General features: G+C 37.2%; 1 protein-coding gene across 2 annotated transcripts; it reads right to left on the reverse strand.

Annotated features, from left to right (window-relative positions):
* Positions 1–113: 113 nt before the first annotated feature.
* On the reverse strand, positions 114–17,252 carry parvb (parvin, beta). 2 transcript variants are annotated; one of them, XM_044356566.1, is made up of 13 exons: positions 17,001–17,252; positions 9,263–9,352; positions 8,730–8,800; positions 8,541–8,643; positions 6,319–6,459; positions 5,892–6,007; positions 5,666–5,724; positions 5,464–5,483; positions 4,823–4,884; positions 4,637–4,705; positions 4,322–4,423; positions 4,161–4,233; positions 114–2,133 (listed from the first exon to the last, which is right to left on the reverse strand). In XM_044356566.1, exons 1-13 carry the CDS (start codon positions 17,113–17,115, stop codon positions 2,057–2,059), a joined length of 1,098 nt encoding a protein of 365 aa, XP_044212501.1. In that variant the 5' UTR covers positions 17,116–17,252; the 3' UTR covers positions 114–2,056. The 2 variants fall into 2 exon arrangements, with proteins under 2 accessions (XP_044212501.1, XP_044212502.1); XM_044356567.1 differs by lacking the exon at positions 17,001–17,252 and adding an exon at positions 11,406–11,541.
* Positions 17,253–17,949: the final 697 nt, after the last annotated feature.

Below are 17,949 nucleotides of genomic sequence, written 5' to 3' on the forward strand. Positions count from 1 at the left end.
CTAAACCCAAATTGCAGGAATTGGCTGTTCCAAAGCCAATCTTGCTCAAAAGCCGAGGCAAATCTAACTAGTAAGAGATAAAATGAAATTCTCATTCTGTTTGATTCAAGGCATTTATTTCTTGACAGGGGTGAGCTATCCAGTGCCAGTGCAGTCTAGATTGACTCATCCACTCTCAATAATTCAGCTGGGCTCTAAAATGCATGAGCAGTCGCGTACTGTACATCTATGCAGGTCTCCAGGTGGCACCCTGGGGCCAGCTCTGCTTCAGGAGAGCAGTGAGAGGTCCAGGCGTCCTCTGGGACTCGTCTGAAAGGCAGGTCAATACGAATATACTCTGACTGGGGCTCTCCAGAGAGCATGCCGCACTTAAAGCAGGAGGCAACAACATCAGCTTTTAAATATGGCTTGAGTTTTGTTGTGCAGAGTAAACAAGAACCATTCACAGGTCTTTCGGCTGTCAAGAAAAGTGATTATATAAAGCTATAGTAAGAATATACAAAGTATTTTCAGATAATATATAATAATAAACAGCATTTTCAAGTTTCTTAAAGGAACAGTTTAAAAATTTTGAGAAATCCACTTATTCGCTTTCTTGTCAAGAAAGATTGGCACTGTTATATCTGTCCAGCAATTATGAAGCTACAATTTGTTAGCTTTGCTTAAAGACTAGAAACAGGAGCAACGACAGCTCTGTCCTACAAAGACATGTTTAACTGTATAAAATTGCCTGAGACATGTATAATTTCAGAGAAAACAGCTTTTTAAAATAGCAGAAACCTAAAAACCAAACTATTATAGTGTTGAAGCCACTGTCACACTTAACTACACTCTGTCGGGGAGAAACAACCAACTAGCTAAAGAAAGAGGTGACATAGCTAACATATCGGCTAGGGGAGCTAAGCCTAGCTGTAATCTCAACAGCTAGCTCTACATTTTGGTGATTCTGTTTGTTATTCTGCATGAATGAAGGAGACAGCAGCTAAATCCAGCAGTAACCGCCATCTTAGCTTTTGACTCTAGTGGAATTCATGTGATTTGATGTGGTTAGCTACCTTTAAATCACATGTTTAAATGTAGTTAATTGTAATTTCCATAAATCATGTGCTGTAAACAATAAAAATGATGTTCGTTTTCTAAAACAGATTAGTAAAAGGGCTGAAGGAACACATGTTGTGGGTAGATAATGCATTTCACCATTCTGTGAGGATTATTCAAAGGTGAAATGTGTGCAGTATCAACATTTTTTAAGTAACATGTAGGTTCTGTGACAATGACATCTTGGGGGTAAAATAATCAGCCTGTAAAGGAATAAAATACAGGTACTACAACCTCTCTAACTGCTGCGTGGTTTGTTGTCCAGCCAGAAAACTTTAACCCCTTTTTTCTCAACTTCACTGCTTCTATGCTGCATTTTTTACACTTTAGTTTTTGTACAAACTAAACAACAAAGATATAAAGTGCTAATTAGTGAGCCTTAAAGGTGCTGATAGGTGGATATTGTTACCTTCGGACAGAGCCAGACAAGTTATTTCCCTGTTTCTGTTCTTTATACTAAGCTGGTGGCTGTAAGACTTGGTATTTAGCATAAAGAGAGGCATGGACCTCACCTAACTCTTGGCAAGAAAGCAAATAATAGTTCCCAAAATGTCACACTATTCCTTTAATGTTCATACAATTTTAGATAATATATAATATCCAGCATTTCCAGCTTTCTTAAATATTCTGCGGTGGAGGGTAATCAGTTTTAACATTCTGCCCTCATACATTTTTCCAGTGACGACTGTATATTCAAATGCAGGCTAAAGGGTGCAGGGTTTCCTAGGTTGCAGTTAACATTTGAAGGAAGGAATAAATAAATACTGACATTTGGGGAAGATTAAATACTAACATTCAGAGCCGTTTTCAGGCTACTCCCCCTGGGTCTCTTTAAGTCCCACATTATGATGACTTTCAGTCCCAGTCAGTCTCCTCCAGTGTCCAGACTGTAATGCATAATATCAGCACAGGCACAGGGCAGTTTTCAGAGAAATATCAGGAGTGAAACTGGGAGAAGTCACTCAGAGTTTTTGTAGTTGGTGAAGAGGTTGTAGAGGACTCTGAGGGTGGACTTGAGGTTCAGGTTGACAACATCTGTAAAAAAATAACATCAAAGAAGAGAGAAGAGATCATTAGCAGCTGAAGTGTGGCTACAGTTGTTTCAGGAAAAAAAATTAGACCTTTGACATCTGCAAAAACAAAATGCTATCAGGCTGGGAAAAACGCCTTCCTCTAGGAACACTGAAGCAACAAACAAATGGGCCATGCTACCATAAAATCATGATTGCTGTTGGATGACTTCACTTCAAAAGGTTATTTGTGATTTTTGGAAACTGAAACAAGCTTAAAATAGCTTCTAAGAATTTGCAAATGATTATCACGTGATGTATTCTTCTCAGGAAGGATTCAAAGCCACAAATATATCATCTGCTCTTTTTGTCAGCATCACAGTGTACTACATGTGTGCTTATTTCCTTGCTGTAATTTCTCATCACAACTAGGTCTTTGTTAAGTGATTCCAGCCAAACACCATTTTGTTACATCAGTACCATTGCATCACCCTTTAAACCAGGATGCCTTAAGCTTCTTACAGTCTCTATTTCCCTGTTGCGTGACACTGTTGATATCATTGACTGCTTTGGAATCTCTGCTTTCATTTCTATAATGAACTTGCAGATGTGCACAAACCTGAGCAAACAATGTGCTAATCAGAACTCATGTGCTGTGGTAGGAGTGCAGTTATGCAGCTATGAAGATAATAGCTATAATGTTTCCAATTACTGCAAAAATTGTAGTTTTTAGGAGGGAAAAAGTGTTTCCTTTTTGGCTTAGTCAGGAAAATGTTTGATGAGGGGAAAGCATTTGCATTAACGCAGCAAAGAAAGAAATAATATTTACACATCTTGAAAATCTCCTGTACTTATGGCTCAAGATTTTAACATTTATTTGTCTCATAAAAAATTCTGCAGTAAAATGCGGAGCTACCATCTTCATAGACTGTGCAAGTGCAAGTATAATACAATAGAGAAAATACTAAAAATATATTTTTTTCTAAAAATAAGAACATTCAAAGAGCAAATTTAGGCAAAAGAAAATAAGCAAAGAAAGAGAAAATGCAAAAGTGTGTGCAGTGCAGTAAGTTGTAGAATATATGGATATTGGACTTGGCATATAATATATACTGTAGAGCATGACAATGTGGAACAAAATGTGAATACAGACATTGAAAAAGATACAGAGGTAAAGCATAAGCACAGTAGCTTCGAGAATTATATAACTCTTAACAAGAGAGTACTTAACTGTACAGTTCAATAAATATGATTAGACATGTAGTGTTGAGATGTTTGAACAGGTATTTATGGCTCTAAACTAAGATGTGCTCTATTTGTACAGAATGGTAACAGTCTGAATGTTAAATTACCACAAATAAATCAAATAAATCCTTACTTCCAAATCATTGCTTTTCTTTATTTTTTTTTTTAACTTTTTTGTAGGATTGTTTGAAAATGTATTTATGCAACATTTTGGTTCTGGCTTAAATCAATTTGTGATGACATGTAAGCTCGTGTGCTGAGAATAACACAATAATAAAAATGAATTCATTCATAGTTTATGGATTAAAGGGACTGACCAGAAACTGTAATTAAATAGAGTTCTTAAATGGAATAAAATACTGATTACATTTTAAGTGGGTGATCAGTCATCAGTATTAAATTACATTTTGAAAGACAATTTCCCCACTTTGTCTTTTTTGTAATAATATTTATAACTCTACAGGAAGTATGCAGAGTATGAGGGGTCAACTATAAAATTGAAGTGCTATTTTAATCCTTTATGGATGAGCTGCTACATTCTGATAAGGGTTATTCAAATTATACAACAAAGTGCAGCTCAGGGCTGAATTAACTCAGCGCCATCCATCCAGTTTTAGAGTTTAAAGGTAAGACAAGGTTTCCATCTACTGGTCAACCTTTAATATGACTGCTGCTGTGGCACATCAACCATTCAACAAAGCTTTTTAAAGTGGTCTCGTCAGTGCAAGAGAGCCATAATCTCAGTCAGCCTCCATAAAATCTCCTCTGGGAAATTCACTTTTTATGTCTTTCATCTGATCCTCTTACCTTCTGGTCTGGCTTTGGGTTTCTTCAAGCCTCCATCCTGCATCAGCTCAAAGGCAAACGCCACATTGTGGACCTGAGTGGGGAGAAATACATAAAGTCAGTAAACTGCTAATAAATCTGCATATTAACCAACAAATTTCTCTTTTTGAGACTGAAATCACCTTCTGTTCGAAACTCTCAGGGGTGAGGAAGAAGTTGTACAGAGGAACAAAGTAGTCTTCTAACAGCCCCATCAACAATATGAGGTACACTCCATCAGCAAACTGAATAAACACACACACACAAACAGCAGATTAAGTTACAGCACATTCAATATTAAAACTGCATAAGTAGATCAGATTGGATTATATCTATTTAAAAATGAAAATCCGAGATGTAACGTACCCAAATAGAAGGAAGATGAGAAGATGAAAAGCTCTTACATAACACGTATACTACTTATGATAATTTTACTGATTCATAATAATAATAATTACCTGAGATTCCAGCTCAGTAACCTCCAGGTTCAACTTGTTCAGGTGTTTGTTCACAAAGGTGATGAGCGACTGGTAACAGGAAATTAAACATTATTAAATTGTTTTATATGTTTTTTTTTTTTTTTTTTTTAAAAAGATCCCATTTCAAGTGATTATACTTTCCAAGCAAAGAAAAAGTATCTTTACCGTTTTTACCACGTTGAGCTTGTCAGGTGCATGATCCAGCAAAGTGTCGAATGCATCCCTCTCTGTTATAAAGAAGAAAGAATTCAAAGGTTATGAAAATTTTGACATATTGCGAAATATGATAAGATCAATACGACTCTCATGTCTGTCCAGTAAACATACAGCTTCGGCCAGCAGCTGGTTAGCTTAGCTTAGCTTAATTTAAAGACTGGAAACAAGGGGAAACAGGTCAAATAATCTGCCTACCAGCACATCTAAAGCCCACTAATTAACACATTATAGTATATCTTGTTTGTTTAATCCTAACAAAAAACAGACATTGATACAAATCTGTACAATATGGTGGTATTAGCATTGACTTCCTCTCCTCAACTGAATAACCATAAAACTGCATCTTGTCATTTTCACATTTTTTTGTAAACGGATTAAACAAATGAGATGTCACGTATTAGTAGGTTTTTTGGACTCCAGCTTCATATTTCATGTACGGACATGAGAGTCGTTTAGATCTTCTCATCTAACTCTCAACAAGAAAGTGAATAAGTGTATTTCCCTATAAAAGTTTCACTATTAATTTAAGCAGATAAATATAGAAACAAACAAAAGAAAAGGACATTTCTATAATAGTGGCAAGAACTCACCAAATCTTCCCAGCATCATTCTGAAAAACAAAAGAATGAGATAAAATAAGAAAAACTATTCAGTTTATAGTTCTTTGTTCAGATTTGTTAAGTCTTATGTTAAATATTATTATTAATACTGAACTGTTATTAAAACTGACAAGTGAAATGAGAAGAGGACTATTATGGGTAAAATTATTAAGGAAACTGTATCAGCTCCTACTCTGTGGTGCTCGTCAGCTCCTTGGTCACTACAGCAGTCTGCAGGATGCCCTCTCGTTTCTGCTCAAACAAAATCAAAATGTCTCAGTTACTGCATGAGACAAGCCAAGACAAAGAAAAAAACAAAAGATGACAGGAACATATTTAATTTAGCCATAAACTGATAATATATACACACATAATGACGATTAATACCACCATTGTGTGAGCTTGAGGGGGCGTCTTACCTTGATTACCACCAACTGTACAGAGACATGCTCAGGCAGTCTGATGGGGGCCTGGAAATGCATGGCGAGAGCCACCAGCAGATAGACGATAGCCACCAGGTTCTTTGAATGGATAGCTGTAACATTAAATCATAAAGAGATTTTCAGCTGTTTCACACAGCAAGCTAACATAATGACGTGAGCAATTTCCCAAAGATAAAAGGTGACAGTCAGTGCTTCTTCACAGACAGAAGAAAAATGAAAAAGCTGCAAATGAGCATTTAATGAACCGTCAATTAATACAACTCTGCCATTAGCTCCGTTGGGAAATCCTTATGTTTGTAGAGTTTCTCAAAACTCTTTACAAGATTAAGTACTCTCTATTTATAATGCAAATTAAGTAATTGATTATGTGTTAGGCAGTGATTCACAGAAGTCATGAACTCACTGTCCACGCTCCACTCGATGGTCCAGCCATGAGGCCGCAGAAGTTCGTTAACGGCCTCCAAAACCGTCTGAAGCTTCTGCTTCTGGCCGATCTCCGACTGGGTCACCTCGGCCACGTTCAGCTTCCTGCCCGATAACTTTTCTGTTAACAACAGGAGAAAGAGGAGATAAAATTACAGCATGTCAATAAAGACACATACAATCATGACAAATTGCATCATGCAGCAGTATTGTGTCATAGTAGCTTGCTTCACAGGCATGAGCTGAAAAAAATGAGAGGAAATGATACTCAGATTTTAAAAAAAGGCGGAGAAATCAAAATTAGGTCAACTGATGAAAAAAGCAACGTTTATTTACATAAAAACAAATGTGTTTCAAACCAAAAAGTGCACAACAAAATGTTCTCTCAGTGCCTGCTTCAGTGTGAGTTCTGTTCTTTGGAAAATAAGAACGTGATGATCTTGAAAATGTACAAATGTGGTCGCTGCAGACAACAAAGATGACTTGCAAAGGAAGAAAAAGTAAGGAAGAGGATTTGGCAGGCTTATCTTGTGGGTGCGTGGGTTCAAATATTACAAAAAAAAAAAAAGAAGCCAGCAACACTGATAAAAAAAGGAAATTCGAAACGGGCGCTGATGCAATAAAAGACAGAGATTACATACAGTGCCAAAGTGATAAAGAAGTGAGAAAACTAAAAAAGACTTCAGCAGAAAGCAAGAAATCACACATCGCTGTACAAAATGTTTCCTGCTGCGTGCTTTAATTGTTATTCTTGACACTTCGGCAACAAATGTGACCTATTTCGCATCAGCCAGCTTTTGTAGAATCAATGTGCAAGTTCTTGATTTTTTTTCTTGTACATATTTGACGCATGAGGGCACATTTTGTCAGACTGGAATAATTAGTTGGTGTTTTACAATGGGGACAATAAATGGGAGAGAAAGCTGAGGGGAACAGAGGCAGCCTTTTGCCTCTGATTACAAAAAAAAAAAAATTCAGTGAATCAGTCAAGAAAGAGAAAATAGAATCTACATGACTGAAAAATATGTTCTTTGTAAGACAGTCAGTGGTGATGGAGCACAAGAAATAAAACAAACTGCTAACTACAGACACATGTGTAACAGACAATCCCTAAAAATACTCTATATGCCATTAAAAATAGCAAATTTGGTATAACTTTTATCCTGATTACTGTTGCAGAACCATTACACTCTTTTTTCAACATAGCAACTCATACATAGATACATATAAGAGCGAGATGGTATAAAAAAAATTGTAAGAGCATCCCTCCCCAACAAACAACCACTAAGACACGTTAGAGAGGATAGTAGTTTCGTGCATATGGTGTATCGGTGTCATCTAAAAAGGAATGTTTACAACCTGCTGTAACAAATAACAGACACAAGGGGGAAGCCCTGAACAGACCAAGGACACAGGAGCTTCACTAGACAGCAGCACAATAGTGAACACACATTTTTCATGGTGAACACCGGACTAAGCAATAACACTGCTAATATGATATATGACTGATATATTTTGATGTGTAATAAGGATGAGATGGATATTTATGGCCCTGAAGGTTTTTAATTTCACAGTTTTTCATTTAAAAATGTGTTTCAAAATAAAAGAAATGTTGTGAGTGAACTATGTTTACCAGAAGCCATTATTAAAGTATGTTTTAATACTAATTCAAGATGTGTACTGCATACACAAGTCATTTTAGGCAAGATAGGTACATCTGCCAATTTACTAATACTCCAAGTAATATATTGAAAATACAATGTTTCTGTCATGAACTTTCATCAGGCTTCAATGAGAGGATATGAACACTTATTTATGTATTAAATAATTATTTTGGGGGAGCATTTTATGCCTTTATTTGAAACTGACAGTACAGAGATGACAGGAAATTAGAAGACAGAGAGAGAGAGAGAGAGAGAGAGATGGGGAATGACATGCATCAAAGATCTTCAGGCAGATGTGAACTGGAGATTTTATGGTTATGGTTTATGGTTTTATGGTTGGCCAACAAGGCACCCCAAACAACAGTTTAATACGGCTGTAGGCAGGGTCAATACTGTCAATACAATACAGTCACTACTTTATACCACTACTAATACTGATAATTTTGATACTGGCACATGACCAGTTGAGGTAGCTGAATGCACAAATCATTCCTAAACATGTTGTGAGGGCTGTGATGCCAGTAAACAAGTTTCTTACCAAATAACTTCTGAAGCACTTGTCCATCATAGCAATCCTCCTCCAGGTCTTTGACTATGATCCGGTCTTCCTCCAACTCACTGTTGATCCAGTCGATCAGGACCTGGACAAACAGAATATAAGACAATCAAATTGCCTTAATTATACTGAAGAGATATCATAATGTCTGCTGAAGAAACATGAACCCACCTTCTGTAGATCTTTAAATTTAGGACATTCCCGCGATGTTGGGTTGATCATGTATCTCTCTGCGTTTTCCTCTGATGAAGATAATGTGAGCGGATGTTTAAAGTGACACTCAAATTTCCCATTTCATTTCCTACACATTTATTATCTCCACCTTTGGATCCAGACATATTTTTCGTCTTACATGAGCACAAATCTACAGTTACAGCGATTCAGATGGTGATGGGAGATATAGACGTCCCCCACCCACATTCATTTCCTGCTCCTCCGCTGTCACACCAAAGTCCCCATTAGTCAACACATGTTACACTCATATTCCCCTTTGGTGACCTTAGTAATCTGACAGTCAGCTGCAAAAAACTCAGCTTTGAGAAGTTGAAAATATTGAAAATGTAGCTTCAGTCAGCTATAAACCTCCAGTCATAAATTAACCAGCACATTCAGGCAAAAGCTTTGTTTTCAACCACTAAATATAAGAGAAGTGGTTCCTGATCTAACTAAAAGTTTTTTTTATAAGTGCATGTGCGCGTATATACCCAGCAGTGTGTCCTCTGGATGGATGTCTGTCCCTGAGGGAAGCATGGGAGCATTGATGGCATTCTTCCCCTCCTCGTGGAGATCACTCACTAGTGAGACAAAAACAACACACAAAAAAAGCAAAAAAACAATTAACTCAATAAAATATAGTAACAGCAAAATACTTTCAATTGAAAGTCCTGCTCATAAGTAAGTGAAAGGACAGACACGAAAGAAGAAGGAAATTAGAAAGTAAAAGCTCGGCAGTTGAAGCACAGTGTTACTGATAACAGTCTTAGTGAACAGTCACCACAAAAAAACCCTGTGGGGGGAATGTGGTCTCGGTTTAGTGTCAGTTTGTTGGAACTGCTTCTCTTCTACAACTCCTACTTTCTTCATCCCACCATGTTTTTGTATTTAGTGTCAGTAAATTTTCCAGGAGTCCAAATCTTTAGACAACTTTTTCCATTCAATCTTAAGACACATTTTTAATACTAGTTTTTCCTATTATTTTATTATTATTTTCATATTTCTATTTATTTACCAACTTACTATTTTATTTGAGCTTTTCTTTAATTAAATGTATCATATTTGATCATAAATGTCATATTTTTTTGCTTTTATGTAAAACACTGTTTAATTTTATGCATGAATTGCGCTACAGAAATACGGTCTGTTATCATTATTATGATTAACTTACTTACTTTTAGTCATTTGTTGTTTTTTTTATTTATAAAGATAGTCAGAGAATGAACTGAAGGGTGATATAGTGCGTTTACAGGCTCAGAAAGTCAATTTGTCTAAAATTTTGTTTTTAACCTTCGTATTTCACGCAGGAGGGCTCAAATGCTAGGAATCATTGGCGAATATTAATGAACCCAGTTCAGATAATAACAGTTATCAACACTGACGCAGCCAGAATAATCGAAATTCCATATAATAAAATACATGTTCACTAAAAAGACTATTCCGTCTATTCGTTCTTCTGCAACATGAGTACAAGCGGATGTTGTTATCAAACTGTGATAACCAAACTGCTCAGACAGCTTATGACAAATGTTTATACAGGGTTTTTTTTTTTACAGTTGCCAGAGCTGTCACATGTCTGTCACTTCCTCACTTTTCTCCAGTCATTTCTACTACAGATTTACATCAACAACTTCCACAAACGTTTAATTATTTTAGCATTTATCTTGGCAGAATTTCACATAAACTGGGACATTAAAGTTGATTAAAGGTGGCAAGACACACAAAAAAGTAAACTAATGTGCAGTTTGAGTCGGAGTTGGGAAAAAAAATCAATTTCTGCTGAGATCCTTTCACTTATGACAGGATACTCCGGGGATTAGAGGCTTTTCCCTCCTCTAATGGCCACGTTGCTTTTATCGTCCTGCTTTTCAATTTGTAGGACCTGCAACAGGCTGGACCACAATCAATGGTCTTAAGATCTGTCATTTCATTGACTTTGCTATTTATAAAGCCTGCGAGGACAACCGAGGTGAAGGTGGAAACTGAAGAAAAGGCTGTACTTCAATCATTTTTCACATTAAAAAACATGTGAAATAGATTTTTCTCATTGGAAACAGAGGAAAAAAAGCCTTTGTATTTATCATATAATCTAAAAGAAACCACAGCTTCAAAGCATTTGCAAAAAGAGGATATGCAAAATTGGCCCGGGAGGAGGGGTCCCCACAGATTTCCTATCTGATTCAGGCTTCTCATCAGAGCTGAGTGTCGGCTCGAGGCAGTGAGTTACCGAGGGCCTGAATCTCACTACAGATCAGCAGTTTGTGTTGTAATTACAGAGCAGGCTTGCTGCATTTCACCATAATTGTGCTGCTTCCTCTCCACTAGTCCATCCGTACATCTGACGGCATTGCTGCTGCTCTGGACCGAGCTGGACAGAGCTTCAGCACTTCCGAGTAAAATCTGTGTAAAATGGTAAAACTATACAATACAGTCCAGAAATTTAACTGTAATCCTCTCAAAGATACACATTCAACTCTATAATGTTCAGTACACATTTTACAGTAACTACTTCCATGTTTTTGACCTCTCACAACAACCGGCACAATATTAATCTACAGTTCACTAAGGTAGCAGGTCCTGCTTCCCCATTTCCACTTGCAAGTTCCTTAAAACTCAACATTTAAAACAAATTACCTTGTTTCTTCCTCTTGGTCCCACACAGCAGCCCTGCCATGTCCCCACTTATAAAACTCTGGATTTCCACCCGACGGAAGCAAGCGAAGGTAGAAAACGTAGGAGCGTATGTACTGTATGTGTGTGTGTGTATATGTGTGTGTGTGAATCGTAGTCGGTGGGACTGAGCAGTGGCAGGGGCGTCATCACGTGTTTATTTCTGTCACAACCCTCCACCCCACCTCTGCGGTCCAGTTACCGGAGACGCAGATTGGTGTGTGTGTGTGTTGTATGTATGTGTGTGTGTGTGTGTGCGGGACAGGAAGGAGGCACCATACTGGACGTAAAAGCACCAAAGCGACCCTATCGTACCAGTAACCTCTGAGCCGGTAAACAGTGGACACAGGACAGACTGCACTGATCTATGACGGGTAATATGTGAACTAGATATGATCTGATTTAATATTCGTATAAATGCATGCAGCATGCTGTTTCAGCCCTCAAAAGAGTATTTGCTCATACCAAAAATACCCAGTTAATGGTTTTGTTGTCTTACCAATCATAACTGACTGTTTAAATTAGCTACAGTCAAGTAATTTCACAGTAATAAAAGAGAATAGACTTGTTTCAGTGAATAACTCTACCCTCTCAACGGAGCCTTTAATATGTTTTGCTGCAGCGGATACTCAATCAGGCGGTGACTGTATTCCTCTTAACAGAATTACACTAATTCAATAAAAACCAAAGCCTGCAGTCAGGAACATTTATCTTATGCTAGCTTCATTACACAAATTCACATAAAAAGCTCCTCTGTGGTATTACAAACCATTATGCAAAAGGACATACAGCAGCAACATATGCTCAGATTTCTTTTGCTTTAGAGGGTACAGAAGTATAATCAGTCCGCAACATAAACAACAGCGTAACGCTGATTGAAATCGACCTCCTATCGGCTGGTTCCACTGCTCCCGAGGGAGGGGGGGGGGGGGCGGTTTACTGTGGCACAGGGGGGGAAGATATAAATAATGCGGCAGTATGGAGAAGACAGACTGGATCTTAAATATAGCGCTGGTTATTTACACCGACACAGGCTCCGGTGAGTAACGGCAGCCAGGAGATGACAGCGTCTCTGAGTATGTCCCACAAGGATCCTTCAGCAGTTATTAACCATGAAACTTATTACATCTAATACTTACTTCATATTACACATTATTTACTCATTATTCAGTTTTTCTACTTCTGTATGTTTTGTAATGCAGGTATGTCTGTTTTGAAAGAGGGATACAGCTTCTATTTCTCCTCCTGAGCTCTTCCCATAATTATTTGTTTATTTTTGCCTGTTAAAGTCAGCCCTATGCTAAAGGCTTTTTGAGTTTTTCCTCATCCAAATCGAAGGTGATGAATGTTGTTCTGATTGTAATGCCTACTGAGACAAATTGTGATTTTGAGTTACATAAATATAACTGACTTGATTTGACAAGTAATATATTAGCTACTATGGCTACAAATAACAGATAATATTATTTTCTTAAGTAACTGATTAATCGTTTAGTCTATAAAGTAAGTAAGAAAATAGTGAAAAATGCCTTTTATACTTTTTCTTCTTCATCTTCACGTTTTGTTCTATCAAACCATTTACTCCAAAACGAGAGCAATTTTGATAAACGTATATGACACACAAAAGCAGCAAATCCTCACATCTGCGACGCTGAAATCGGAGGATGTTTGACATTTTTGCGTGAAAAAAATGACAAATTATTAGTTGATTATCAAAATGGTTGCTGATAAATTTTCTATTGATCAACCAATCGATTAATCGAATCAGAGACATTACAATAAATTAAATACTGTATTTACTGTGGTGTTGGTTTAAAGGACAACACTCTATATTTTTATCACTGTATGTCAGCAAATCCCATGAAAAGACCAGAACCAACAACGTTAGTGCGGCTCTTATTACTCTCTTACATTTAGCTACTTTAAAACAGGTTTATGTGTTATTTTACTTTAGTTACTTTTCAAAAATCCTCAGTAATTTCCTAAAACAGCTGGATACTGTAGTTTTAAGCAAATGTTACTCAAAAGAGGAGTACACTGTGCATTTACTGGGGACTATTTTCAACTGTGGATTAATACACATTTGGTGCTCTAGTGAGTATTTATGTCAGCAGGACGCGTCTGTGGGATCCACTCAGAATAAACTACAGTGTCCATGTTCATCGTAATGAAGCAGACTGTTACATGGTCAACACATCAGTGTCACTCTTTTATGTCTTTTTAATAGTTTTGGAGCAACAATGGAGCTCTGTGCTACAGAGGAACAAACGTTATCAGGCTTTAGCTACACAAATAGCACTTCTTCCTTTCAGTTATAGGAGATCTTTTTTTAGGTGTATGCACAATAACTTAATTAATGTGTAATTTGATCTCCATCTCTAATTGATAGTTATGTGACAGGAGCAACAATAACATAAGCAACATATGGAAAAAAGTGAAAGAGCAACAATAAACATGGGATAGAAAAACATACTTACTATTACTATACTTACTATTATCAGCATCCATCCTAGAGCAACCTGTATTTAAGTTATATTTTATATTCTCAGAGTGTAAATACTCCTCACTCTAAAGGGTCAGGATGTGACATGACACTCATCCTCTTGGTCCTTATAAAGATAAAACATGTTTTTTGCTAAACTGTTATTATAACAGCACTGCCTGTTGCTGACAGTGAGACCTTTGCCTTGTCAGAGAAATGCAGACTTCCTTTTAGTTTATCAGGACGTACAAAAGAAGCCAGTATCTTTAAGAGCTATGTCTGCAAATACAAGCATCTGGTCTGTGTAAAAAAAAAACCCATGTTATTTTATGTCCTGTTGAATAGACTGAAGTAACTATTTTCATCCCGTTTCTAATACAAGAGGAGGAAGAAGATGCTTTAAGTACTAAAACATGTATGCACAGTTGCTAAGGAGTGTCAACACAGTTTCATAAACCATGAGTCTCTTTCTTAAAAGGAACAATCCAACTGCTCTTATAATGATTATTCAGCAAAAGTGAATCAACTTTTCCACTGGCAGCTCATCTCTCTTGGGTGTTCCCCTTAGAGCATATACTATAGTGTACCACACCCAGTAGTACTGTAACAGAAAACCACAAAAGCAGCATGTGAGGCCACAAGCTGTGCTCCGTTTGCAGGACTAAACCTCTCACTTCCTCACCTTTCTTCTGTTATGATGATTTCTAAGTCTATCGAAGATCTTCTGCTGTTTTAATTGTTTTAACTGTCCTGTGCATTATCTGAGCTTTAATCCACTTTGACCACAAAGGGGCACTGTGGTCTCACAAGCAGCATTCAAAGTAGTTGTGGTTTCCTGGGATTCATTCAGCCAGCAGTGCTGAATTCATTACCTTCAGCATGACTTAGAGGTCTGAGACTATCAGGGATCTTTGTAGATAAGTTGAGGTTGACAACTAGAGGAGCAGATAATGTTTTTTGTCAGTATGACTCATAAGTGATGCGTGGGACGGGTTTTTACCTCCTCTACATACACTAAAGTGTAGACCAGAATGTCCCAACCTTACAGTTTGGACCACATGTCTGGTCCCTTGATTAGCAGATGTGAGTCATGGAAGATCTCTAATATTAATGTTGGATTTAGGGCCGCAACTAAGACTTATTTTCATTCTACATGGCTCTACCTATTGTTTTCTCAAGTAAAAATTTGTCTATGAAACCAAAAAGACACCAAAATGCTCATCACAATTCATCAGCGCCTTTGGTGACGTCTTTAGATTGCTCGTTTTGTCCAACCAACAGTCCCAATCCCAAATATATTCGATTAACTATCATATACTGTACGACGAAGAAAATCAGCAAATCCTCACTGCTGCATAGAACCAGTGAATAATTGGCATTTATGCTTGAAAAATGACAAATAGTGTGTCAACCAGTTCACACAAAAAAATGTATCATTTTTGTTGCATTGGTGCAGATTTGTTTGGAATACAGGTGTATCCTAATGCCTAAATAATCAATTAAATGTCCCTCCCTCCAGGCTAATAAAAAAGTACACATGCTAACATTTAAATTATAGCCTTGCAACTCTTTAACTGCCGTGGTCATTGACTATTCTGGGATCTAAAACAGGCTCACAGGCAAGAAATGTTTAAGAAATACTGGACCAGGCTAAGTCTGGATGAAGTTATATTGAGCTAACAGCTAATAGCTCACTGGAGCAGGTTATTATGAGGCTTTTAAGCACAAGTTTAAAGATCCCCTCCGGACATGTGAAAGTTTTCTAATTTCATCATCAAATTCAACACCAGGACTCAACCTCTCAGTTATCATTGAATTAATTTACAGGGCTGAGCTGTCTGCAGGTTGTTCTGTTTAACCTTTTAATATTTACCCTTTTAAATTCACCTTAAGTGGCTTTAAGGTTGGAATAATCACCTTATTCCACTTTGTCAGACAGTATCATATATACGTTTTGTAGCAGCTTTTTATTTAAGCTTTGGGATGTTTCAAATAATCAAACTCATGACTTCACACTTTCTGTGGCTGCACCGATCCATTAATATGATATTCTATATGTATTTTGCATAAATTCATACACACATCCACAACTTTTGGCTTATTTGGTATCTTTAGAAAACTGGAATTTTTAAATAAATGTCTGAGTTTTAACAGTGTTCGGCTGCAGAGCATGAGTAATGACTAATAATGACTATCCAATCAGTTTTAAAAGGCTAAACTGTGAAAACTTGAACACTTTGATAAAGAAATCTGAAATTTGTGTGTGTGGAAACCTCTGACTTTTACAGGTGATGTCTGGAACTTAATGAGGCTCCTAAACAATTAATATGTCTGTCCTGCTGCTGGTGGACCTCCTTTAATGGAGATTAAACACAAACACATGGCTGAGAGAGAGCACACACACACACACACATACACACACTCACAAACATAATACACACTGAGGCGTTAAAGCTTGCAGCTGTCCCTTTTACCAGACAGTGACTGGGCAGCGAGAAGGCAGGAAATAGTTTGTTAAACAATTGGAAAAACCACAGCAAGTTAAAGATTAATAGTGTTTTGATTTTCTGAAGAAAGTGAGCACAGTAATCCTCTTACAGATTTATCTTAATAACCTTGCATTCCTGTCACCGGTCACTGACTGACTGATCTATTTATGTTTATTACCTCATGTTAAATGCCTGTGGAGTCCTATGAGGCTTTGTCTTGTCCTACACTCACTCGGAAGTGTTTCTTACCATTATAGAGGCATTAAAACATATCAGAACTACAATATAGCTCAAATTCTGTTAATTACTGAACTAAAACTGAGCTTAACATAGACTCAGATTGGTTTATTATATCAAAGAAATATAAAACCATAGAGTCAAGATAAACTGAGTACCAGGGAAGCACTATAACTGTTGTAAATCATGTGTACAGTCTATTATTAAGCTGATGTCCCAGAGGAGAATATTTGAATAGAGCATCATGTGATTGCAGCACCATGGACAGAAACACACAAGGGGAACAAATGGTGGCATTTCATTAATGTTACACTCACATCAAGAACAGAAAAGATCCTCTGAATGGCTTACCTTCTTTAGACTTTTTCTTCCGAGCCAAGGTCCCTCCTAATTTCCCCAGAAAAGACTCGTCCTTTTTCATTTTTGCGGACGGCAGAGTCGCAGATGCGGTCGGTGTCCCAGACATCTTTCAGTGTGTGTGTGTATGTGTGTGTGTGTGTGTGTGCTCTCTCTCCTGTGTCAGTCTATAGGTTAATAACTTCACTCCTCCCTGTGATGCATTCAGGCACCAGTGGACGACCTGAGAACATACAACACACAGAGAGTCAGAAGCAGACAGCAGGCTGATCTGGCATCAATACAGATGAATAACTCACACGTGAGCAAAGCCTCTGCGTCACTGCGTGCTGACTGGTCACGTCACAGCGCCTCCTCATGGCAGGATGAGGAATAAGTTTACAAGATTTTTCATTTCAAGGCCATTAAAACACCACTTTATATTTTGTTCTCAGTAAGAAAGCAAGAAAACGTTGTATATTTATGTATAAAGTACTAATTAAAGTCCACCTCCACTCAAAAATGTGTTTTTCTTATTGTTTCCTCGGTAAGATGTTTCCAGTTAGAGTTGGCACTAGCAGACTGATTTCATTTGCTAAAAGGAGGATTTTTTTTCTTTTTTAATCTCTGTGCAGCAGTTAAACTTTTGAAATGAACAATATTAACAAAGTCATAGATTACAGATTTTTCAATAAAGGAGAAGGAGAACATTTTAAAGTTTTTTAACAAGGTGATTGAAGTCTTAAAACATGTCTGGAGGGGACCTTAAAGTGTCCAACCCATAAAATAAAAACAAGTGAGTTTTAAGATGCTTTTTAAAGATGTGCTCTTATTTGGCTTTGAAGACGTTATGGAAAACTGTTGGAGTCGAGGAGAAAAAAACATTAAATGAGTGTTTTGTTTAGTTAAATGTGACTAAATTGATTTGTATAAAAACAGGAATGGTCATACTGATGGTTTGCAA

Source organism: Thunnus albacares, chromosome 7 (assembly GCF_914725855.1).
Source record: "Thunnus albacares chromosome 7, fThuAlb1.1, whole genome shotgun sequence".
Taxonomy (NCBI): domain Eukaryota; kingdom Metazoa; phylum Chordata; class Actinopteri; order Scombriformes; family Scombridae; genus Thunnus; species Thunnus albacares.